This window comes from Seriola aureovittata, chromosome 24, assembly GCF_021018895.1.
Source record: "Seriola aureovittata isolate HTS-2021-v1 ecotype China chromosome 24, ASM2101889v1, whole genome shotgun sequence".
In the NCBI taxonomy this organism is placed as follows: domain Eukaryota; kingdom Metazoa; phylum Chordata; class Actinopteri; order Carangiformes; family Carangidae; genus Seriola; species Seriola aureovittata.
In genome coordinates, this window is record NC_079387.1 from 1,372,954 (window position 1) to 1,398,540 (window position 25,587).

Consider the following 25,587-nt stretch of genomic DNA (forward strand, 5'->3'; position numbering starts at 1 on the left):
AAGCAGTGTTGGAAGAGATATTGAGCTCATTTACTAGTAAATGGAAATTTTCAGGATGTATGGTCACACAGGTTTATTTACAAGTACAGACTTATTATGGTATTTATTAACTCACAAGTAGAGTTTGATAAGATGTTGATCTGCGTAAAAAAAACTTCAAATAGTTCATATGTATATAGATCAATACGGTGAGTATGAAATGTCCATGATAATTACTACTTTTGTGTGGAGGACTTTCCACAACCTGGCAACCCAAAAGTTCTAATTGATGGCTCAAAACTGATCCATAAAACATAAAAGTAAATGATTTATTAACCATTCATAAAACCAATACTTACTGCTTATAAACCCTTTATAAATGGTGCCTTATGAGAGAGTGGTTGCTATTTAGTTCAGTATCGATTTCACTCCATTCGATTATTTCGCCCTGCCCGCCGTCCAGACTGTGTAGTCGAGCACAGAAGCCCTTATCGCTGCTGTCTCTGTTGACGTGGTGACTGTGAAAGAGTTTGCGTGGAAATCTCCAGATATATTAATGAGTTAAAGTTAGTAAAGCAGTGCAGGTAAAAGCGAGCAGTCATGCTGGACTTTGCCATCTTTGCTGTCACGTTTGTCATCATTTTAGTCGGCGCCGTTCTCTACTTGTACCCGGTATGTCACTGCAAGTTTAGCTTTAATTTAGCTACTTAGCTGTCCGTTATCCTGGTGAAGCATTACGCCAGCGTCCTCCTTAAAAGTGTTTATGTACGGTTCCTTTTCTTGGAAACATTACGTATAATACATTTCAGTAATATACCGAACCTTTACTATCTTTTTTCTCTTTTTGGTATTAGTCTACCACAACAAACAGGAATCTACTTCAGTGAAATACAACTTTAAGAAGTCCAAGTGGGCGGCAACGGGCGCTGATCTACTTGCCTAAATTAACTACTAAAGTAAAAAATAATGAAATCAAATTCTGCAAACTGCAGCAGTTACGTGCCGATTTAATCCGAAACATCAAATAAATAATCTCATTACTTTAGGTTGTGTTTTAAGAATGTGTGTGGTTGCCTATTAACGGTGAAACATTAAATTAGCATATTTTTCATTGGGATTCCATATGACTGAATGTCACACAAACCAATTGGCGTTAGCTGGATTTGGGATTGGCATAGTCGATCTATCAGCTTATTGGAGAAGACAGTTTGAGTGTGCGCATGTGTAGACGGTGCACTTATGTATATGCACTACCACAAATTGTATTTACATAAATTAACTTATTTTACATCACATTAACAGCCTATTTCTAACCATTTCAGTCATCTAGAAGGGCCTCTGGCATCCCAGGTCTCAACCCTACAGATGAGAAGTAAGTTGATGTATTTTCCTCTGTCTTTGCAGCTACTGTTTACTTTCATTCAGTAAAAGGATTGAGTAAAATTCATATACACCAGTTAGCCAGTCTCCCTCATAAAGTACATTATTCATTGTACTGGCTGTCCAGATTCAAATCACATCCATGGCTTTCTGCTCTCTCAGGGATGGGAACCTGCAGGACATTGTGAACAGAGGCAGTCTGCACGAGTTCCTCGTCAGTCTGCATCAGGAGTTTGGGTCCGTGGCTTCGTTCTGGTTCGGCGGTCGGCCGGTGGTCAGCCTGGGCTCTGTTGACCAGCTACAGCAACACATCAACCCCAACCGCACCAGTAAGTCCACAAGCATGACGGACTTAAAATTACAGTTTTTGCTGCTTATGATAATAATAATAATAATAATAATAATACACTAAAACATTCCCCTTCAGTAAAGGATCTGTGCTGTTCTAAACAAAAGCAAACTAAACTCTTTCTCTTTACCTACTCTCAGCTGACTCCTTTGAGACGATGCTGAAGTCGTTGCTAGGTTACCAGTCTGGGATGGGAGGCGGGGCCAATGAGACCATGATACGGAAGAAAGTGTATGAGAGTGCCATCAACAACACGCTAAAGAACAACTTCCCTCTTGTGCTCAAGGTTTGTGCTGCGGATGAAGACAAAACTTTAACTCTACCCATTGAAATATATCGTTTAGAGGTATTAAACATTACCAAATATGAGCTCTGTAATCGTCTTTGGTTTTGTAGGTGGTGGAGGAGCTGGTTGGAAAATGGAAGTCATTCCCGGATGCTCAGCACACCCCTCTGTGTGCCCACCTGCTGGGTCTGGCCATGAAGACCGTCACCCAGCTGGCTCTGGGTGAGCGCTTCAAAGACGACACGGAGGTCATTTCCTTCCGCAAGAACCACGATGCGGTGAGGCCGTCTGCCTGGGCATCTCAACTCTATATATTTAAATAGGCACCAACATTGCTTTTATAAATGGGTCATTATGTTTTAGTCTTGTCACTGTTTTATTTTTCTGGTTTTCTCACTCACATTGACGCCACCAGATCTGGTCAGAAATTGGGAAAGGCTACTTGGACGGCTCGCTGGAGAAGAGCTCCAGCAGAAAAGGACATTATGAGAAGGGTGAGTGAGCTTTTTCTCTGCAGAGTAAGCTGACGTGAACTATACTGAGTTATTGAAGGATGGTGTCTGTACTGTCTGTCGTTATTTTTTGACTCTCCTCAGTCTAGTGTTTGTCATGTCTTCATTTCTATCCATTTCCTAAGCTCACACCTGCTGTCTGTTGACATGTGGGAACAGCAGAGGGCTTCTGCTATTTTTTAGCTGTGGAGAAACAGGAGGAAAAGTTTGCAGAAGCTCAGATATGATCTGTGTAAAGCTGCTTGACAGACAGCCAGAAACGGTCTGAGTACAGGCAAAGACTGTGCAAACCCAACAGCCACTGTTTTCAGGGACTGTTATTGATTTTTCTGCCAAGGACAGTTGTCTGAGACACTCTGCACCTGGCTGGAGTTAATCTTGGTTGCTGTGGATGCTTGAAATGCTGAAATTTTATCCTGTAATCTCAGTATGGGTGTCAGGCCTAAAATATAAAACAACTGATGTCTAACGCGAGTGTGTTTTCATTATTTCCTCCTGGGAGTTCAGCTCTGTCAGAGATGGAGTCTGTGCTGCTGTCGGTGGCGAAGGAGAGAAAAGCTCAGAGGAAGCAGACAGTGTTTGTCGACACTTTGCTTCAGTCCAGCCTCACAGAGCGACAGGTGAATACTGATGAAGTCTCCCACTCTACTTTCAAACCTAAAGAGATAACTGAGCTGATCTTCACTGTTCCCACAAAGCCCCTAATATGAATTTTATTTGTTTCTTTCAGATTATGGAGGACTGCATGGTTTTCACATTGGCCGGATGCGTCATCACTGCCAACTGTAAATGACAACTATCAAAACAATCAATTTTCTCAATCAACCAATCGATTAATAACTGAAACAGGAATGCAACTAACTAATTGTATTCATTCATTATTCATTGATTATTTTCTGGATTAATTGAGAGAAATCTGAAATCATTCAGAAACCAACAGCATTTATTTTCAGTTACTTATTATTTAAACAGAATAAAATGAATCGACTAAACATTTCAGCTCCACGTTACATTTTAATTATTTACTTTTGCAGACTAAAAGTTTTCATAAGATCTTGTGATTTGACAGTGTGTATCTGGGCACTCGACTTCCTGTCCACCTCGGAGGAAGTCCAGGACAAGTTGTACCAGGAGCTGGAGGACGTTTTGGGTTCAGATCCAGTTTCCCTGGACAAGATCCCTCAGCTCAGGTAAGACCTTTGGACCTGGCTTACATCTCCAAGTAGACACCTGACATCGGTCCAATTTTACTGACTTATGGCGGGATGATGCACGCTGTCACTGTGTTCATGCTCTTGAGGAATGACACAGATAAATGCATCATAATTTAAAGTGAAAGTTTCAAACATTTAAAGGTTGTAAATGCTTCGCCACTGATGCGATTCTGACTCAACCTGAACATTTAATGCTCTTGTTACATTATTTAAAGAGACAAATACACTATTAGTGAAGATGAACTGAGTCCTGCTGCCTTGGATAAACTTGATCTTGTACAATTTCTGCCCTTGAAAAGATACTGCCAGCAGGTCCTCAACGAGACGGTGAGGACTGCCAAGCTGACCCCTGTCGCGGCTCGGCTTCAGGAAGTGGAGGGCAAAGTCGATCAACACGTCATCCCCAAAGAGGTATCTGGTTTCCAGCTCTCCGTCTGTATATTTCTCCTCAGCTCTTTGTCACATTATTACAGCCAGACAATCAGACAGTTGAGTTTTCATCAGGTTTATTTTAGAGAAGAAACAATAATTAGTAGTGTTATAAAAGGCTAAGGAATTGTTGTAATATTTCAGACCTTGGTGATCTACGCTTTGGGAGTGGTCCTGCAAGACTCTGACACCTGGAGCACCCCGTACAGGTTGGCCTCACATGGGCGAATGTTTATAGTTAAAATAGTATAAAAGCACTACATCCTGTTTTGTTTTTTTTCTTTTTCTCAGGCTTGAAATATTGATTTGTCTACTGTCTGATATGGTGATTACTGTGACGTCTCTCAGGTTTGACCCAGATCGATTTGAGGAGGAATCAGCCAGGAAGAGTTTCTGTCTGCTCGGCTTCTCGGGGAATCAAACGTGCCCAGAGCTCAGGTAAAGAAAGACTTCTTTTGGACCCACAGTGCGGTCATTTAGCTCCAAAAGTATGGTGATAGTCAATAGACATTTCATGCTTTTTTTGGAGTTGTAAAAAGAAGTTGATCTTTTGGGAGAAAATGTTACGTTAAGTGGTCAGGACTACCTCTCTGTGATTGGATATCCTGCATGCTTCACTGAAACCTTCACAATCGATTATATCTGGTCTGACAGGTTCGCCTACACTGTGGCTACTGTCCTGCTCAGCACGTTGGTGCGGCAGCTGAAGCTCCACAAGTTAAAAGGACAAGTCATGGAGGTCAGATCTGAGCTGGTGTCCACGCCTAAGGATGAGACCTGGATCACTGTCAGCAGAAGAAGCTAGGACGAGTCTTTAAAAACCACTGAAGAGTCTGACCGAATGTTGAGAATCCAGTCTGTTAGAGAAACATCATTTTTTGGATTTTTGTAAAGTATAGTCAATTTGTTTGTTACACCAGCACTATATCCCTCACATTGTCTTCCTGGTGCTATTTCAGCTGAAGCCTAGAGCACATTATTACCTTTTGTGTCCACAGGTTTCTATTTGCACTTGTTGAAAGACTCCATCTATTAAGGAAAACTCAGAACCTTAATTCTCTACAACGTAGAGAAAAACAACTTGTGCCACCAGAAGTTTTTGTATAATTCCTACAACGGCTGCCTTGAGTCAGTATTTCTAAAGACATGGGGCTGCTTTGTCTTTTAAAACAGGCCACATGGCGTTTGGACATTTCATTCCTTTTTGTAAAGACGTCTTGCATATAATTAAATATGTTTGAAGATTTTGTGTGTTTGTGTCATTGTTTTCATTTTATATTGTGTATCACTGCATCACAGTGTATCCAAAAGAATTCAGTGTTAAATTGTATTTGCAAAACATGGAGAATGTCATATGTTATAAATATATGTTTCCAGCTTTCACACATAAATATTTAACTGAATTGAATTAGGCCTGAAAGTAATCTGTATTTTCATTATAATTTTCTTTTATAAATAAATATTTGATCTATTATAATGTCAGATGAGGGAAACCATCAAAGTCTCACATTTGAAAAGAAAGATTTGCTTGGAGAGTGACTTCAACAATTAATTGATCATCAAAATAGTACCTGAACAATTTTCTGTTGATTGATTTATCAATTAATTGACCAATCATTGCGGCTCTGATTTAAATATCACAGCTGCCATGGCTGGATTAACCTCATAGAAGCATCATTATCTCTCAAGACACCCAAGCAATCAATCAATTGATTTGATTGACAGAAAATGAATGAGCAAGAGTTTTGATAATAGATTAATCCTTTCAGTCGTTTTTAAGCAATAAATAATTTGATTATTTAAATAATTTATCTTTGCTTGCTGCTCTGTAACTGAATAAAAGAGGGATCAATTGATCAGAACTGGAAATAAAATTTGACTAAAAAATATGACTACAGTGAATCTATTACATAATAGATTATATAATAATCTCTGGATGATGCAAACCACATAACCTCTGAAGCATTTTACCAGTTGGGAATCTGCGTTAATGCGTTTCTATTCTAAACATTATTAATTTTGGGAACCCCTGCTCTCCACCAGCTGCTGGGAGAACCCCTGCAGTCCCGCACACGGCCGCGGCGGCGCCAGTGAGCACCGCCCCCCCCCCCCCCCACACACACACACACACACACACACACACACACATTCACACACCGCTCCGCTAAAGATGTGAAAATGGCGGAGCTACAAATGCTTCTGGAAGAGGAGATTCCAGCAGGACGAAGCGCACTACTAGACAGTTTCACTAATTTGGAAAGAGTCGCGGAGTACTGCGAGAGCAACTATGTCCAGGTAGGCTGTCACATTTGTGGAGGAAAAGACGGTGTGGTTATTTTTTCGCTGGCGACACCACGGCAGGGCGAACTGATGCTGGGCTAGCCGTTGCTAACGCTGCCGATGTGGTTAGCTAGCCTCGGCTAAAGCAAAAACAACCCCCTGTCAGGACATTTTTTCATATAAATAACGCATAATCGGCCACTCCCCATGCTGTATTCATGTAAAGAGGTATCAGCATTGCTTTGGGTGCATATTCTCATCGACATAACGGTGTGTGTGACTTGTACATCCATGGTGGGCTACCGCGTTGGCCAGGTTGCTTGCTAGCCAGCTGCTCGGCATCACCCATGGTCTAAATAGCCAAACAGGGACCGTGAAAATCAATTTCTCTGCTCTATGCGGGATCAATCACTCCCGCTACAGCAGCCAGCTGATCAGGCACCGCTAGGAGATGTAGGACGCGATACCAAGCCAGATTAATCTCCGATGAGCTTTGGTTGACAGAAGATAAACCACTGATTTATGATGTTGGAATCTTAATGCTGCAGCCACACATACACTGAAATCATGTCTTTAACCCATTGAAATGCTTAAGTGAGATGCTTTTTAGCTATGATTACTTCTTTCCATTCATACTCTGAGCTTCAGGTTGTGTTTCTGTGTCAGCATAGTCAAAAATTGCTGATGATTTGCATAGCTCTTTGGCTTATGTGTGTATGAGAGCAACTGATCAGTCCCATTCAGACCCTTTTATGTGAAATGCTGCAGGTGTGATCTCACTGTTTCAGCAGTCTTGGTTACCTGAGCTTCCTCTCATCCCAGCCTTTACAGGCCTGCCTTGATAGGTGAGAAATTTGGGGCTACAGTGTTAACAAGGAGAGGTTTTGACAAGGTGTGATGCTAAAATCTGACATCCTTGATGAACAGGACTGATCAAGTCTGACAGGTTGCCCTGTGAAGGAGGAGGCAGTGGCCGCAGCCCTTGGATGTTGGCAGCTTGGTGTCTGGCAAGCTGCCCTGTTTTCTTTTCACCCTGCAAGGTTTACCCAGCTGCTGTCAGACGGGCATTACCACTAATAGATTAGTCAGACAGAAGTATTCGTCAGGGGGATATTTAGAGGGATACTTCATCTCTGCATCTTAGTTCCAATTCACATCTTTGCCCTGCCTTGCCTCTCTCTGTTAGTCATGTAGGGATGGACACTTGTTGAACTTCTTCATATTTTCTTATACTACTTTGACAACACATTCTATCCTTAGATTTGTGATTTGGAAATTATTCTCATAAGTGTATATTCAAGGAGTTTTTATGTGATGATATGTTGAACTATACATTTTTAAGAAATCTGATAGGTCCCATATTGTTCAACCAATTTCCTAAAAACTTTACTAATAATTCCCTAAAAATTAGCTGGAATTTAGCTGTTAATTATTAGGATATTTCCAAAAAAGGCCTGTGCAATTTGGTACTAATCATAAGCATTACTTGCTACAGTTTGAGTTTTTAAGAAAAACTAAATTAAGTGAAATATAGCTCATAAGCAGATGTCTATATCCATTGGTGTTTCCTAGAAACACAAACAAATATAGGTCAATCAAAAATGCCTCCTTTCTGCCCGCAGGTATCAGCTACAGATACGCTCCTGACTTTTTGCCACATAACCTGTTTGTCCTCATTCTTGGGAAATGCTGCACCCTTCACACTCCTTTAAATGATGCTGTTTGTTAGATTAGATCGCACTTTGCAATTCCTCAGAAATTTTTCTTGCATCACAAGCACAGTTTGTTTCACCTAAAAGGGAATAGACACGTATACTGAGGATGCTGCTGTTTCAACTGGAGGGGACACCCCTGTTTGTTAGCTATATTGCAATGCTTCTCATTATGTTCAGTCTTTTTCAGTTTCATATTATCTTATATCAGTTTGGATTAAATATCAGATCAGGATTTATTCTGATTCCACTTACATCTTTATGGTAAAACATCATGAAACAGACTGAGTTGTACAAACAATCGACAGGTTATATCTTTGTGACAGAAATGGAAACAGAGAAAGCTATGGTGGGTTCTGGATTTGTTTTCGGCTACCTTGGCTTTGCAGCACAGCTATAGATTTAAATTGCAAGAATCAAACGAAACCAATCAGTCAATAACCAATCACGATCCAAATGCTGCTGTGTCCTGGTGTGTGTTTACTTTCCATCTAGTAATCAATCTGCTGGGACCGATACACACACACTTGAGCTGAGTGACAGCTTTTCGTGAAACCAACCAAATCAGACACTGTTGTATTATTTAGCTGACTGTTGAAAACTATCACGTTTGCCATTATCACTGTTGGTGTAAACATTTTAACACATAATAAGAGTTTTATGTGAGATGTCTCCTCTTCATTTCCTTACGTCAAGTTGAGATTTTCATGTGTCACAGCTGCATCACATCACACACTGATTAGAGCTGCAACAATCAGCTGAATAATGGAAAAATTATCTGCAACAATTTTGATATTTGATTAATCGTTTAAGTCGAAGAAAAATGTCGGACTGTTCCCACCTACAGCTTTGCCATTTGTGAGGGTTCTTTTTCTCAGTCTAAGCTGATAGTAAATTTAATATGTTTGGACTTTTTGATGCACTGTGATGATACCTCTGGTGTGCACTTTGCAGCATAAACAGAGAGAAATGGAAGTCAACTTTTATTTGGTTCCATCAAAACTTCATGTTTTAAAATAGTGAGAAATATGAAATGAAAATGTGCAGACTATGATGTCAGGATGACTTTGCGGTGTAAGGATGCAGGTTTTATCTGTATTTTCAAGATCTTTTTGAGCAAAATCCAGAATTTTCACAGTCCATACTTAACCGCTTCATCTTCACACTATAAAATCCAAATCTATTTAAGAGTCAGATATCACTCTTCTCTCTACTCATTTCTCTCATTCAGTCTCCAGATAAGCAGAGGGCGCTGGAGGAGACCAAGAACTACACCACCCAGTCTCTGGCCAGCGTAGCCTACCTGATCAACACGCTGGCCAACAATGTCCTGCAGATGCTGGACATCCAGGCCTCGCAGCTCCGCCGCATGGAGTCCTCCATCAACCACATCTCACAGGTCAGAACCGGACTCACAGAAATGAATGCCAGGAATGATGATTACACCACATTTCTTTAAAAAAAAAAAAAAAATCAAAAAGGATAGTTGTTTAAAACTTGAAACATGCCAAAGACTGTATTTAGCCATTCAAATGTTATCCTAAAATATATACTTGCCAGACTTTTATTCATGCACCGTTATCCTCACTGAACTTTAACCCCCTAATGACTGGTGAATAAGTTGACTGTCAAAATGAGACAGAACTGATAGCCTTGTAAAACTTTATGGCTTTACTAGAGAAGGTGAACATCGTGTGTGCATGTATAATTCAGTATATCTGCAGTGCAGGCAAATGGGACATAGTCTGTTGGATCTTCACACTGTTTATTAAAAAAAGCGTTGAATTAACTTTTTCCTGCAGCATGTTGGTGTTAATTTTTGCTCCTGATTTTGATTTAGTCTCAGTCTTTTGATGAAAGTGTTGAATGAGGATTTGATGGCACGAGATGCTGCATAGGCCTTAAATGTTAATTCTTTCGCCATCTGAATCAACTAGCCTTTATATTCAAGACAAGACAGGCTCTTAAGATTTTGGGAATACAATGGCAACATGAAATTAAAGAAAATGTGTCTTTTCCTTCTCCTCCTCAGACGGTGGACATCCACAAAGAGAAGGTAGCGCGGCGGGAGATTGGCATCCTCACCACCAACAAGAATACATCCCGCACACACAAGATCATCGCCCCAGCCAATCCCGAGCGGCCTGTGCGCTACATCCGCAAGCCCATCGACTACAGCCTGTTAGATGACATGGGCCACGGAGTGAAGGTGGTCATTTTCTTCTTTTCCCCTTAATTTATCAATTATACTTAATTGTGTGGAAGAGTCGCTGCTGCCAGTCCAACAGAAAGCTCTTAATTAAGTGCTCTTGGCTTTTAGTGATGATATTTAAAGTGGAACAGATGTGTGCACCAGAGTGGATAGGGAAATTACTAGTAAATAGGAAACATTTAACTACAAGCCACTTTATTCTTAGTGTTTGAAATGATGATTAGGAAATGGTAAAGAACAAAATTTTACTACACAAAAGTTGGTTCATTATTATTTATTAGTTTATTCAGGCCTCTAAAATTATTTAAATGAATAAATTGAGAGGGTGTATGGGATAAGAAAAGATAAAAACAAATTTATTCTACAAAGAATTACATTTATTTTTCTACTTCTCTATTTTTGGTTTATTTTATGTGAAGTTCTGTGTATACTTATGTCTTTGGGCCTTGAAAATGTTTTCAATGAATAATATGAGAAGCAAAGACTGACTGAAATACTCACAATGCTCCCTGCGACAAGGGGGCCCAAGTACTTCATGCAAAAAGCTTGAGAATCGCTGTTACTGGAGGAATGATGTGATTTAGCATTTTAATAAGACCTTAGATACAGTCTGGAGTCAGTTCAGGGAGAAATGTGTCATTCAGAAACAGGACTGTTTGTTGTGGTGGGATTAATGAGGCCTATCCACTGCAGACAATCTAACAGAAAGGGCTTTTAGAGGTCAAACAATCACGACTGGGTTTCAGTGACAAGTAATGTAAGAAAAAATCAATGACTCAGGCTTTACACCAGTGTGAGAAACTAATGTCACCCAGGGCATGAATTTAATGAATATGTTGAATATCTTGTCTGATTTTGTAAATGTGTCACCTGCTACTGCGAACAGGTTCCTGTCCAATCATGATTTTATTTAATCAAAAAGGTGGAAGTGGCTGATTTTGGAAAGCTAGTTTCCAACTGACTTTGTGAACAAAGACGAGCTTGTTTCAGAGCAAATCAACGGCCAAGCTTCAACCTTACAAAGGTCTCAAAGAACAAATTCCTCCAGTTTCAACACTGAGCCATTGTTGCTTGAATCTCTCCAGCTTGGCTCTATGTATCACATGCATGTATAATTGTTGTTTTTCTCTCCTCCTTCACGCACTAACACTCTGCTTTCTTCTCTTTTTCTCTTCCTGCTTGCCTAATTTTATCTTTATAATCAACCGTAGTGGTTGCAAAGGTTTAAGGTAAGGCTTTCAAAGTAAAAGCCTCGAACGAGGGAAGTAGTTTTGTGTTTTCTGAATGAGCTGTTGATTTGGATTGCTGTGGGAGCAGAACTTTTCTTTTCTTAGATTTTTTTCAAAACATTTTAAGACTTATTTTGAGTCTTTTGCCTGTGAAAGGAATAGCTTGACATTTTTGGAATAAAAATATAAAAATATGAACTATTCCTTTTTAAAGAAAGACTGTTGTGAAGGTTTTATTTTTTTACTGCAGTTAACCAACAACTAATCCTCACCCATGTCCTCCCCGCCACAGGCCAGCGCTCAGAACATGAAGGCCGGAGGAGGCGGACTCCCTCGCACCAACCCCCCCACACAGAAGCCCCCCAGCCCGCCCATGACAGGCAAAGGGACCCTTGGGTATGTTTGCTGTGCCTGCGCCTTGATGCGTGTTCAGATGGACGTAAGGAGGCGGAGTCGTGTCCGTCAGAGGCTGAATGTGTGTTTGTGGCTTTGGGGAAGAAACCAGATGCTGGGCCCTTCAGATGGGCCTGGTTGCTCCCAAGTTTCATCAGCAACCTTTACCTTCGTGTTTAATGAGTGTCCTTGGGGTGGTTTAAAATGCATCTCAGTGCCAGTTCTCATCACAGTGGTAATCTTTGTTTTGGTTTTTCATCTATGCTGGAGAAACGGGGTTGGGAGTCTCACCCTTTTTTTTTCCTTTTTTTTTTTTAAAGCTCCTCCAACTAATTTGTTCCATTGTCCCTTTCTCTCTTTAATCAGGAGAGATTTTTACATCAAACGTTACACTGAAATTTGCCTCTTATTATGTTCTCTAACGCTAACATGCTTCACATACCTCTTAAAACATAATTAAAGACTTTTTTTTAACTGATTGCAGCACTAACTCCAACATGACTTGAAAACATGTAACAGTGGTAATTAATTCACTCATTATCCGTACATGGTTGTTCCTCTTCTGGGTGAGCGGGTGGGAAAGGTTTGCCACTTAAAACAAATCTTTATTGGGAGAAATTGGCCATGAAAAGACGTTAAGATTTCAAGACACAGGAACATGTAGGTGTCTTTGCGCGTCGTATATGAATATGCTACGAATTGTTTCAGAGTTTGCTCCCATTAACTTTTCCGCTATTGTCCTTGGATGGCTTCTTCTATGATTGCTTTCCACTTTATGGAAATGCACTGGTGGTATTTTAATGCACATGCCAATGAATTTGCTGAATTGTGAAACTGGAAGGAACAGATTTTACAGCACATTTGAGTCCACTGTGAAAGTAGCTGTTGATAGATTTATATGAGTGGTCAGCTCTTGAGTTTCCACCTGACTCGCATGTGTTCAGACTGTGGGAGGAAATTATATCACCCAGAGGAAACCAACACAGATACGATGACAACAAGCAAAGTCCTTCCTGCGGTGAGGATGCAGCCACCATTCTGCCCTGGGCTAATGTTAGAGCATTGACAAACTAAAGGATGCATGAAGCACCAAACTGTAATACTTGAGCATGCAGTGTGATTAAGATTTAAAAGAGGCGTGTAATTGAGTCTGGAAAGTTCCTTCTGTTGTGACTGAGCCGGTATTTGAGCAGAATGTTGTGCAGGTGGTGAGCTCTCAGATCTCCCAGTCTTCAACCTTTTATTGGCATTTGTCTAATGCCAGGACACAGGAGGAGCTTTGTCACAAAGGTCACAGTCAGAAACTCAACTGGTCTTGATGGCAGTACAGATCAGGGTGGGAAATTATCAATAGCTGTCAGTCGGATGATGTTAAGTTTTGAGTTCACTTTAAGAGCAAAGAGAACTGCTGGTTAAGAGGCCTTAAAGCTGTAAAAACTAATGCATTTTTTAACTGGTTTCTTGGTTTAATGTTGTGGCTGATGATGTGGTGTCATGTATTTAAACCAAGTTTTTGTAGCTGCACCAATCCCATATGCCAGCTCAGTATCAGAGCAGCAGAAAGGATATCAGCCAGACACGAGAGATCCAGGAAATTTGAGAAACAAGAATCAGAGAATCTTGTTTTTGATTCATTTTTCCCATTTAACACTAATATATTTTTACTGTATTTATGTTGCAGTCAGGTTTACTGTTTAAAATTCACATTTATATTTGCCGTTACTGTTATGTTTTTACACATATATCCAATTTACTACATGTCTTTGTCACAGTTCTTGAAAAACTTTTTTTTAACTTCATATATATTCATATATCCAGCATTGTTTGGCCTCTCATGGTATAACCTCTTGAGTGTCCACAGTAGATGTTAGCGACAAATGACCAACATCTGACCAATAGTGTGTAGTTATTTCTCACCCGGATTGTGTGTCTGTCACTCTGTGTTAACATTAAGGTTCAAGTTTATAGGACGGACTGTAAATGTTATTCGTATATGTTGTTTTTCCTGTTGTGTGTCTGACTGTTGAAGGTATCTCTTATCCCACAGGGACTCTGCTAGTGCAGTGTATGAATGTTGTGTTCTTGTCACCCTTGGGATCTTCCTGGGCGTCAAGTGCTGTTTGTGTTTCTCTGTGTGTGTGTGTGTGTGTGTGTGTGTCCGTGTTTACCTCTCCATAACCTCCAGAAGTGTCTTGTCTCTGAGTTTGTGAGTGATTGTGTCCACCCCTTCATATTGACCTTCAGAGGTGTGCGTCAGTGTGTGTGTGTGTGTCTCTGTCCTTTAAAGACGCATGCCGATCAACCGCAGCTCCAACCCTCCATGATGCACCTCCTGCCGCAGCCTGTGGCTACGGGCCGACATCTTATTGAATTTATCGTTTCTCGTCTGTTGTTCAACTTCCTCTGAGTTTGTTTTTCAAATTTACTTTCAGTTGTGTGTTTGTGACCCAGCCCGCCCACTCCTGGCTGCCCCATATTCCTCATAGCAACGTTTTTGCCATAGCAACAGTGCTCAGAGATGGGTCACCCCTCTGTGTCAGCTGGGAAATTTACATGCCACTATATCTTTTCAGGCCCAGATCAATAAATCTCAGTTATGTTTTTCTTTTCCCCCATTTTAAAAACCGAGGACGTCATGAGCAAAGCGCTGCTGTTGGATTAAAAATCACTTTCTGTGTTTTTATTTAATGAATTAGTAGTTTTTTAGTTCAGAACATCTTTCACAGGAATTCAGTCTTGTAATTGTAATTCAGTCAATCTGAAGCCCTTAGGCCCCTTGAAAACTCTTTTGTATCATTTCAGGATCACTTGAGCATAGCTCTCGTTGTCTTGTTGTTTTTAGTGCAGAACACACATATTTATCTCAGCCAGAAAACTGTCACTTTGATTTGTGCTCGGCAAGAGGCTCACTGCTATGTCCTCCCTCCAGGGAAAAGTTCAGTATTTCAAGCCTATATTGTCTGTCAGGGACAGAAGAATTCAACAAAATATCAAATTAACATGCTTGTAAATTGGTGGTTAAGTGACTTAGTGCTAAATTAGCCAGTTCAATTCAGGGATGAGATCCTGGTTTTTAAAGCCTCTGCTTTACCAGCCAAACTCAGACTGTACCATGTGCCATTTCAGGATGCAACCTGTTTATATTTATCTAACCGTTAGGGACCAGCTGATGTAAGTTACTGGTCAAAATATTTGTGTGAATATTTCATGCAGCAACCTAAAGCCTTTTCCTTAAGATTTTCTTAAAGCAAGTTAAGTTAAGTTATATCTGGAAAATACTTTTCATTCAGGGCATTCAGAAAGCTGCTTTAATCCATCCATTGTACTCTCGTTGGAGTTGGCTTGAAATGTGCTTGACAATTGAAATTTAGTGAGTAACGTACAGTAAAGATTCTTGTAGTTAACACAGAAAACTAAAAGCGTTTTACCTGTAAAGTAAAGTAGAAATCACTGTTGCAGAACAGAAATGGCTAAATACAATATCCAGGTGTCTGTCAGGCTGTAGTCTCTAGCAATAAATAGATATGAGTGTGTTACTGTACTCCTGGTCCTAAGTGTATTAGATACTAGACATTTCTTTCATATAGATATTATAGGCCAAGCCTACAGTGCACATCTCATGGATGTGTGGTTTTTAGTCGACAGCAGCGATGGCGTTCTCGTCCTGACTTCGTCTCTGCCCGACGACACCTGTGGAACCCAGCCAACCCAGATGTTCACCACCTGTCATACCCCATTTTTTAAGTTTGCACTTGTTTGTTTCTTGCTCTCCTCCTCCTCCTCCTCTTCCCCCCTCCCCTACACTTCTCTGTGGATTCCCCTCACCCCCACCCCCTCGACTCTTGTCCTCCTGACCCTCTCGCAGGCGCCACTCCCCCTATAGGACGCTTGAGCCGGTGCGTCCACCCGTTGTCCCTAACGACTACGTCTCGAGCCCGACGCGCAACATGGCGCACCCCCAGCAGAGCCCTGCACGCACTGCATCCGTTAATCAGAGGAACCGCACGTACAGGTACCCCCCTCCCCCTTCCCAGCATGCCTCTCTACACTTCTTAAACAAGCCCCCTTTTTCCTCTAACCCCCCCCCCCCTTCTCCTCTCCTACACTTGAAAATGCGAGCCAGCTTCTGAACTTTCCCCCTCTTCTTCTTCTCTGAAATGACTCATTGTGGAAAGTGTAATCACTTTTACTCCCTTCTCCCTTTTTTATTCCACCTCAACTTCCTATTTTTTGTTTAACAGTTTCAGCTCCTAGGGAAAGCCCAGGTTGACACTTTATTTGGAAACCCCTCACCTGTATGCTCCTAACTGCTCAGATAAGGACAAAGAAATGAGGGCGAGGTAGAGATCCAGAGCTGTATTTAGAACGGCTAGACACAGGTTCCTATGGTGATTCAGTCATTAAATAGGCAGCGTCGCCCCCACAGTCCTGTCAACGCAGTGTCAAATCATCTTCCAAGACAAGACTCTTTCATCCCAGACACGGAGAGGTATCCGTAGATCCCCCTGTCTGCTGTGAGAGAAGTGAAAGCATTGGGGTTTTGGAACGAGGGGGGAGGGAGACGACAACATGGAAAGTTTCGTCACTGCGCCCCATCTGTTGGCCAAATGTTTTTAATATTTCTGCTCCGGAAACAGACAAGTTAACTTTCCCTGACTCTCCTCTCAGCACGAATCTTTATCTGCACTGCTCCATGCACAGCTCATTGTCTTCATCTCTCAGCCATGCGCTCTCTTCTGTCTAACAGAGTCTGCCCCATGTGTCTCCACGCTTCCTGCTTTTACAGCGTGTCGTACCTTTTGTCTTTGTCTTGTGTCGCTACTGCGTCACCTGTGTCATGTGTCCTTGGTGAGGCTTCTAGCTTTTTTGTTCTTTTTTTTTTTTTATCACTGTGACATAGTCATTTCAAAGGCATAACAGCTCATGCTAACACATCAGTGCCCATGAGGGTACCACATTATTAATCTGAGATATTGAGAAGCCAGGAAACAAGATAAAACTTGAACTAAGACTGAACTCCGTTCTACGCTGGTTGTGTGTCTGTCAAGAGTGTTGTAGCTGGGATACAAGACATCTTCAAGTCTACCTCAGCCTGAATGGGACTTTTAAGTTCCTAGTTTGGTTCCTGGGGTTCTGCACTTCAGGTGCAAACATTTTGGGAAAAAAGGAAACTAAACTCAAATTTAGGCCCTAATATTTTGATGTAAAGAAGAGTTAGGCCAGAGGTGCACCTTCTACCAGAGGTCTGAATGTGCGACGGCGTGACAGTGTGTGTCTGAGTGTCTGTGGTCTGACGTGTTTGCCGCCCTACCACCAGCAGTGGGAGCAGCGGAGGCAGCCACCCCAGCAGCAGTCGCAGCAGCAGCCGAGAGAACAGTGGCAGCGGCAGCGTGGGCGTTCCCATCGCTGTGCCGACCCCAGCCCCGCCCACCGCCTTCCCAGGTAACGCCTGCTTCTTCTTTCCTCTGCAGGATAAATGAGTGCCTGACACCAACTAACTCCACTAATCTTTGTTCAGTATCCAGGAGCTCTACATGCTCACATTCTGCAATTAATTGTTTCTAAGTCTTAACGAGAATGTGTGGAACCGTGGATCTGCTGCTCCTTTCCTCCCTTCTCGCTCTTATCTTGTCTTGACCTCCTTCACCTGTCTTTTCTCTCCTTTCTTATTCAAACCCCCCCATCGTCCACCTCTCAGGTTCAGTCCCTGCCCCATCCAACCCAGCTAAACCTCCCTCCAACTCCGCCACCTCTGCCACTACCCCTGGCCCACCCACCTCTGCCCTAGACAGCCCCCCACAGGCCCTCAATCCCCCTGTAGAGATCCCGCCTGTACCCCCACCCCTTCCCCAGCTCCCGGCCTCTGCGGCCCCCACTGGCACAGGCCCCGCTACTTACGGCAACCCCGCACAAGGTGAGTGTGACCCAGTGGGACAAGCTCACCCACTCCTCTGCACACCCTCCATCCCGCCTCCCCTGACATGCATCCTCCCGCTTGGAGACCCAGATGTGTTCATCCACTGGCATGTCGTCACCCAGGATGTTCAGTGGTGCTGTCTGACAGTTATCATATTATCCGAAATGTTTCAGGCTCATCCTAGTTGCATCTAAGGAAACATCTGCATCAAGCCAGAGGTTTGACAGACTCATCTTTTGACAGATGTGCTCAGCTTCAAGTGAAGCTGGAAGTCTGATGTAGTAGTTGTAATAAACAAAATCAAGGCAGATAATTATTATTTAGTGCCAGATTTATGTCTGAAATAAAACAAAATATGTCAAACATCTAAAATTCCTTAAGAGCTGCAACTAACGATTTACATTCTCAACATTTTGGTCCATGAAATGTCAGAAATTAGTGAATAATCGGAGCCAAGTTGATGTCTCCAGATGACTTGATTGGTCAACAGTCCAAGACCCAAAGCTGTCCTAATGATTTAAAATAAATATGAGGCAGAACGTTCTCCTTTCAAAGCTGGAACCAGAGAATGACGGGGAGTTTTGTTTGATAAATGACTGAAACAATTAATCGATTAAAAAATGGTTGCAGAGTTGCAGATTTTATGCAAATTATAATCACTAATTTTTAATAATTCATTCTCTGCTATTGACTAATCATTAAAACTGAGAATTCCTGACAAGTTTATGTTCATATTTATTCAGATTCAGTCATTTAGAAATCTTTTAAAGGTGCCCTGTGTAGTTTTAGTATAAAGGAAATGAAAATTTGGGTTCAACTCTCTATTTAGAGTAATTTATTCAGACCTGTTACTCCTTTACATGAGTTGATCTGGCCAGCTGAAAGCAATTACTAGCACTTAATCGTGACACTGAATCAGCTGTCAGTGTATTATCTTTAAATTTGCAGGTTTTAATAACTGTTTAAGATGTAGATTGAGCTTTCAGACACAAACCACAGTGTTCTGTGCTTCACAGTACCACATCCTCCTCCTGAGAGCTGCACATTTTATCAGAAATGATTGAAAAATACAATATTGGCCCCAGAAAATGTAAGTAAACAAGTTAATGTGGTTCCAAAGGAAAGCTCTCCATTCATTGCAATCTTACAAAATCCTTAGTCTCATTCAGTCACCTATTCTGCTTCTTTCTACAAACGGCTGAGCGCTGAAAAAGAAATTCAACTTTAAAGGTCATTGTAGAGCGCTTCACTTCAGAATATTTATCAAAACTCTGGAAAATCAAAAGTCTGGATAACAAACAGCCAGAAGTCTGGTTGATGTGCAGCTCCTCTGCCACCCCGCCTCAGACTTTGCATTTTCCCACTGCTGCAGGATTCTCCGCTCTTCATTCGTCATTCACAGCATCTCATCAGCTGCCTGTGTCTGTGTTGATGTGTGATGATGATGATGATGATGATGTTCTGATCTATAATGCATGAGCTCTGTGGTGAAATGCTTTCACAGTGAATTCCTCATTTCATGTGTATTTATTTGGCCTTTTTCTTTGTGTGTAAATTCTGTGGCTGCTGGTTATTGTAGTTATCAGCTCATGTGCAGTGCTGCTGTTCAGTGTAGAAAATTAACACCATTAGCCAAATGTTAATATTTATGAATTATTGAAATTGGGAAAATGTTTTTGCCCGACCATGTTTGGGTAATTAACCTGTGAGGAATTCTGTAAGGAATTATTAATATTTGGCCCAGGCCCAGACTTATCACATTTTATTAACAGTACATCTGGTCGAGAATAGTTATAGAAATAATGAATAGTTACAGAAATAGAAATGGTTGCATTTACATAATTACAGAAACGTGGTAATTATGTAGTGGGTTCTGTTAGTATAGCTGGTTTGTGAAATTAAAATTGTAACTTCAGGCATGAAGAGACTTCATTTCCCTTCACACTTTGATTCACAGCCATAAAATATAATGAAGCATCACCTGTCAGGGAGATTCAGTCAGACTTGATTTCATAGAGAGCTTTGCAAGGCTAATAATATCACAGTACAACGATAAACGTTAAAGCAGCTGGAGAGTAATGTACATGAAGTTCAATAAGATTTTAATCAAGTTACAAAAATATGTTTCATAAATTGTTGTTGACAAATTGCATAACAATTAGCTTGAAACTAATCTTTTATTTACAATGATTAACAAGGGTTAGGATTCTTTTTCTAAGAGCCATATATCATCCTTTTTAAAATAAAAGTAAATCATGGTATTGAATGTAAACACAAAACAGAAGGAACCTCCTCAAGGCTCAGTTCATTTTACCTTTTAAAGTTCAGGACACCCTTGTTGAATGACTCTTTGCTGCCCCCTGGTGTTGTCTCATCTCAGGTGCTCCTCAGTTCTACAGCATGAACCGCCCTGTGCAGCAGCCCCAAAACCCGCAGGTGGGAGGCTCCCTGCCGTACCGCCGACCCTCGTCTGTCACCGGGCAGCCCAACATGGCCCACAACCAGAACCAGCTCAACGGTGGACCACACTTCGCCCAGAACCAAGGTACAGATGCAGCTATTTACACATTTATATCCATGGTTGTGTGGGTCGTACAGAGCCACACCCCCTAAATAATCTTAAAATACTGTTCATTTACCCATAAGGAGAGATGGACTGTAATTTACTATAAAGAACATGATTAAATAAGAATTCTTGTAATTAGATTTTATTCTGCTGGGACCATGAAGGAGGTGTCTACAAAAAAATAAATAGGTAGCTATACCTGTTGTCTAGGAGCTGAAATCAAACACTGGACAACTCAAAAAAGTTGGTCACATCTCTGCGGTTCTTTTTTCGTTAACATTGTTTGTGTCTCAATTAAAAAGATGACAACCTAATTTTAATGATTTAATTTCCTGTCAAACAAACTACAGTTGAAATAATCACAGAATCCTCGTCGAAACTGGGAAATTCTTACCTGAAAATAAATATTCTTTTCTCTTCTGTTTCAAACCTCATCGTTCGTTTAACATCAGTAATTTAAATGAGCTGTCTCTGAGTCAGAAGAAGTCCAGCTTCTCTCTGAACCTTTACATTTCACAGGGATACTGACTCTGCCGTCTCGTATCTGCATCTTTTATGAAAAGATGAGTCTGGTATTGTGGTCTGTCATTTCCCATCAGAATAACTGCCTTGACTAGACTTCACCTCTGTACCAGCTCTCTGTCTTCACGGCTCTTTGCAGGCTTTTCATCCTCCATTTGTCTCTTGAGTTGTCTAAGTGCCAAGCTTTTAGTTTATTTCTCTTATATAAATGTTTATTAAAACTGAAATATCCGTTTATATTAATATTATGTCTGTGGTATGTTATTAAGAGTCATTTAAGGCTGCAACTAACACCTATTTCAACTACTATAATTGAATAATCATTTTGTCTATAAAAAGAAAGAAAAGTAAAAAAGAAAAGTGAGTGATTATGGATTTCTCAGGTCTGAGCTTTGCTGAAGTCATTGTCTTCATTCTGTAACTGTTGCGTTTATTCTCTGCAGTTCTTATTCCTGTTCTTTAACTCCCCTCTGTGCTTCTCTTCTTTATTCTAACTTCATTTTCTCATGTCTTTGCTGTTCCTGTGTCTGTCCTACTGCGACACACCTCCCTCTCTCTGGCCCCATCCTCCTCCATCTCTGTGTGTGTTTACTTTGTTCGGTGATAGCAGGCCCGCTTGCGCCCCCTCCCCCCTCCATGCAGATCACCCCTCAGCTGCCTCTGATGGGCTTTGTGGCCCGAGTTCAGGAGACTAGTAAGTGGCTTTTAGCTCCTCGCTCCCTCTGCATGACCACCATGTGATTTAAGTCCTCTCCCAAACAGTTAGTGTCAGTAGTGCAGCCTGTTCTTCTTATTGGAGAAAACAAGGGATCGACCACCAACACCTGCTTGGACAGGGATCAGCGATGTTACCTCTGGACACATTATATTATGATTGGTTTATTTTTTCTCCAGCTGTTTGTAACAGGGCAGCATAGAACAAATGTCATAATCTGTTCGGTAACTTAATGACTGCAAAACAGTTAAATATAATAAAGATGGAGACGGATGAGTGTCCCTATTGATCTTAATTGATGTTAAAAAGACTCGTAGATTCATAGTTTCATTTTTTTTAAATGGTAAATAATGTTCAAAAACAACGAGGCACTAGTTTTTAGCTCAAACGGGAGAACAGGGAACTACTTTCAGTGGTGGATTAATCCACATTTGGTGCTTTAATGTATATTTGGGGCAGCAGGACGATGTATGTGGCATTGAGCCAAAATAAATTACATGATGTGTGTACACATTAAAGATAATCAGGCTTTGGACACACACACAATTCTAGGTCCCTTTGGGAGCAAATGTTGGTGGTTGATGCTCGTTAACAAGAAAAGAGTGAGAAAACATGTAAAGCATGATGTGAATAATGAGCATGATCTAATTTATTTGATTTCTTTCAACATCAAGCTCCCTCCTGAAGTTATATAAATGCACGTTGAATCTGTGTGTGCACCTTTTGTTCCTCATGTCACATCGTTCTGTTCTTAGTGTTCAGCATAAATAAAGTGCTGTGGTTATAGGTGTTTCTGTAATAATAAAAATGCGTGTGTGAGTGTGTAAACGTCGTCCAGCATGAGCTGTTTCTGTTCTTTTCTCAAATGCATGGGAATGTCCATCAGTGTCTCGGTCATCTCTGTGCTCCTGTTCTGTCCTCTGATTGGTTTCCTTTTTCTTCCTGTCTCAAAACTACTTTCAGTCTCAGACGTGCCGCCCCCACCTCCGCCTGCCGACGAGCCGGTGTTTGAGGAGCCTACACCTCCTCCTCCACCACCAGAGGACTATGAGGATGATGAGGATGAAGAGGAGTCTGCAGTGGTGGAATACAGTGACCCCTATGCTGAGGAGGACCCACCCTGGGCCCCACGCACCTACCTGGAGAAAGGTGTGCTGTCACTGATGAGGCAGTTTTTCAAAAGAAAACACCACGTTAAAATACTGATTACAGTAATGTTTGCTTGTTTTATTAATGGTCTCCTCCTCTTCTTCTTCAGTGGTGGCCATCTACGACTACACTCGCGACAAAGAAGACGAGCTTTCGTTCCAGGAGGGCGCCATCATCTATGTGATAAAGAAGAACGACGACGGCTGGTTCGAGGGCGTGATGAACGGGACCACGGGCCTGTTCCCAGGCAACTATGTCGAGTCCATCATGCACTACGCCGACTGAACAATCCCCCCCACCCCACCCCTCTGAGCGGAAGAGGAAGAGGAGCGGGAGGAGCGTTTGATGGGGAAGGGGGAGGGAGGGGAGCCAAGAGTTTAAGGTCAAAGACTTTGATCAGACAGAGTATGATCACCTCCGGGCGAGGAGAGAAAAGAGGCAGGGGGAAAAGGAAGCAGTTTTTAAAGAATTTGCAATGTGACAAACTGACGCCCAGTCATTCTCTTGACATAGTCGCCATTGTAAAACAACCACTACTCTAGATATATCCTTCCCTGTAATATTTCTTTCTTTGTTTCTTTATTTGACTGAGGAGGACTGGACGGTGACAGTTATTGTATTTTGAGGTTTTTGTGTTACATAAGGCCACTACATTGATTTTTTTGCCCTTGTTTTAAACCATATTTATTTGGATTTTGTAGTGGGATAAATGGTGAGCAGGTAGATGAGGCTGCTGAGAGCAATTTAGTCGGGATTTCCACATCGCAGCCTTGGAGAAAGGGCTGGAGGAGAATGTCTTCATGTGTAGATTTTCTCTGTAACACTCCAGAGACATTTTAGAGAAAAATACACCTCTCTGTATATTAAGTATAATGCAACAACAATATCCTCAGTGGGAAAAAAATAGTAGTTTCTGTACTTGACAAAAACTTTTAGTTGGGTACCTCAGCAGGGAGTGTGCCAAAGCTGACATTTACTAAGATAAGCACATCAAATGTCTTAAGGTGACACACACACTAAGCTAGATAAAAGTGGGTCAGAAAAGACGTCTGAGAGCAAACAGAAAGTCCCCAGAGTGCTTTAAATCCAGATTATTATTATTTTTTTCTTTTTCAAAGGTTATTTAATTATCTGAAATGTTTTGCGCCAGGCAAGTCCGAGGTTTAACTTGAAGGGGCGAGTTTAGTCACTACATGCTTCACTTTGCTGGCCAGTGTGCATCCATCGTCCTTCAGCCCTCAAATGAGAGAGGGAAGCGAGAGATCCTTATTTGCACAATGACCTGGATTTTGAAGTCTTACTCCTGCAGCTCCTGTCATGAATAATAGAAGAAATATATTAGATCAGCTGGCGCACTAATCGTTTGCGGTGTTCTTATACATTCGAGATGAAGATTTTTATTTATGTCTTTCTTTTTACGATTATTTTTGGCATTTTACCAAGGGGTCCAGAATTGAGTTTTGCTTGCAGAGCGGCAGACTGCATGTTTCAACGAGGAAAAAAAAAAACCTTTCTTTTCTGCTCTACTGATGATTACTGTCTTAATATTTTTAGATATGGTGTGGTTTGGTTTTTGATATTCACCCACAGCAACAACGATGCATTTAGGTCATTTCTAAGATGCTTGTGCCATATTGAAGTGTGTGTTGCTGTTCAGAGGTTATCACTTCATTTGCAATAAATTGGCCAGAGTGGGGTGGACTGTCGTTGAACTACAAATCTTTCTTTTCTTTTCTTTTTCATCAAATTTTCCCAAGTTATTTTAAATCAAAAGCACATACATTTGTAGTAAAAAGGTGTAGAAGAAGAAATAATATAAATGTGAGATGTATTATGTCCTCAAAACAGGACTTATGAATATGAAAAGAAGCCAGCTGTTGTGTTGAAATGGTTTTAACCGTCGCAAGCCCCCGATACTTCTTAACGGCGTCAGTTTAGGCATCGTTCGTCCTCCGTACCGTTTCCAATACGCTTGGCTGTCTGGTGTTTGCGAGGGCTCAGTGCTTGTACTTATGTCAGAATCTTTATTTTCTATTAAAAAAAAAAAAAAAAAGAAAAAAAGAAATAATAACAAGTGGGTCTGTATGTGAGTCTTGCATGCCATTGTTCTTATCTGTACTGGTGTCCCAAAAACCTACGTGGCGAGATCACCCATTCTTTAAAAGACAAGCAGCCCTGCAGCTCTGACCAGGTACCACCAGCCTCATCCAAAGAGACTGTACAACTTTACTTCAAGCCCGCGTCCGAGGAGTCGCTCTCTGACCCCCCCCCCCCCATTCATTGCATCAATGGTGAAAAATCCTGTTTGTAAGCTGCTAGTGAATCCTGCGGACAAAGAAACCCGACAGGCGGGAGGGAGATGAATGAATGATGATAAATGTTAACACTAAAGATGAATTGCAAAGCTTGACTCTTGTTTTATAACACTCATAAGATGACACTGAAAAAAAAAAAAAAATCCCAAACAAGGCCCTTGTCCTGCAGGATTCACAGCCCCTGGAGTCACAGACGTCCCTCTGGATGTCAAGTTTAACAGTCCATAATGCCATTGTGTTGCACAGTTAAAGTTGAATTGCAGAAGTATCATATTTGTAATATCATGAGAACAAAGACAATAAAATTATTAAGATTTATGCTGTAGTTATGTCTTGGTTCTTGTTTTTATGTATTTAAGATTTGTATACATTATTGGGGAATATTAGTTGCTTCAGTGGTGTAACTATCCAGGTGTTGGCACTGAAAA

General features: G+C 41.2%; 2 protein-coding genes across 25 annotated transcripts; both read left to right on the top strand.

Annotated features, from left to right (window-relative positions):
• Positions 1-462: 462 nt before the first annotated feature.
• On the top strand, positions 463-5,396 carry LOC130165320 (cytochrome P450 20A1). Its single transcript, XM_056370505.1, has 13 exons — positions 463-651; positions 1,302-1,351; positions 1,522-1,688; positions 1,849-1,994; positions 2,105-2,272; positions 2,410-2,488; positions 3,014-3,126; positions 3,237-3,291; positions 3,576-3,696; positions 4,020-4,131; positions 4,294-4,358; positions 4,498-4,587; positions 4,804-5,396. The coding sequence occupies exons 1-13, from the start codon at positions 580-582 to the stop codon at positions 4,952-4,954; spliced, it is 1,389 nt and encodes a 462-aa protein (XP_056226480.1). The 5' UTR covers positions 463-579; the 3' UTR covers positions 4,955-5,396.
• Positions 5,397-6,297: 901 nt separating this feature from the next.
• On the top strand, positions 6,298-25,477 carry abi2b (abl-interactor 2b). Of its 24 annotated transcripts, none has more exons than XM_056370228.1 (12): positions 6,298-6,444; positions 9,373-9,540; positions 10,174-10,350; positions 11,565-11,582; positions 11,875-11,978; positions 15,841-15,987; positions 17,293-17,417; positions 17,674-17,889; positions 20,273-20,437; positions 21,588-21,674; positions 22,659-22,844; positions 22,954-25,477. In XM_056370228.1, the coding sequence occupies exons 1-12, from the start codon at positions 6,328-6,330 to the stop codon at positions 23,127-23,129; spliced, it is 1,686 nt and encodes a 561-aa protein (XP_056226203.1). In that variant the 5' UTR covers positions 6,298-6,327; the 3' UTR covers positions 23,130-25,477. The 24 variants fall into 24 exon arrangements, with proteins under 24 accessions (XP_056226203.1, XP_056226205.1, XP_056226204.1 ...); XM_056370230.1 differs by having other exon boundaries at positions 21,591-21,674; XM_056370229.1 differs by having other exon boundaries at positions 17,296-17,417.
• The last annotated feature ends 110 nt before the right edge of the window (positions 25,478-25,587 follow it).

Coding starts and splice junctions, on each gene's coding strand:
- LOC130165320 (XM_056370505.1), top strand. CDS start 580: ATGCTGGACTTTGCCATCTTTGCTGTCACGTTTGTCATCATTTTAGTC. Junction 1,352..1,521: donor CTCAACCCTACAGATGAGAA/GTAAGTTGATGT, acceptor CTGCTCTCTCAG/GGATGGGAACCTGCAGGACA. Junction 2,273..2,409: donor TCCGCAAGAACCACGATGCG/GTGAGGCCGTCT, acceptor TGACGCCACCAG/ATCTGGTCAGAAATTGGGAA.
- abi2b (XM_056370228.1), top strand. CDS start 6,328: ATGGCGGAGCTACAAATGCTTCTGGAAGAGGAGATTCCAGCAGGACGA. Junction 9,541..10,173: donor CCATCAACCACATCTCACAG/GTCAGAACCGGA, acceptor TCTCCTCCTCAG/ACGGTGGACATCCACAAAGA. Junction 22,845..22,953: donor ACGCACCTACCTGGAGAAAG/GTGTGCTGTCAC, acceptor CTTCTTCTTCAG/TGGTGGCCATCTACGACTAC.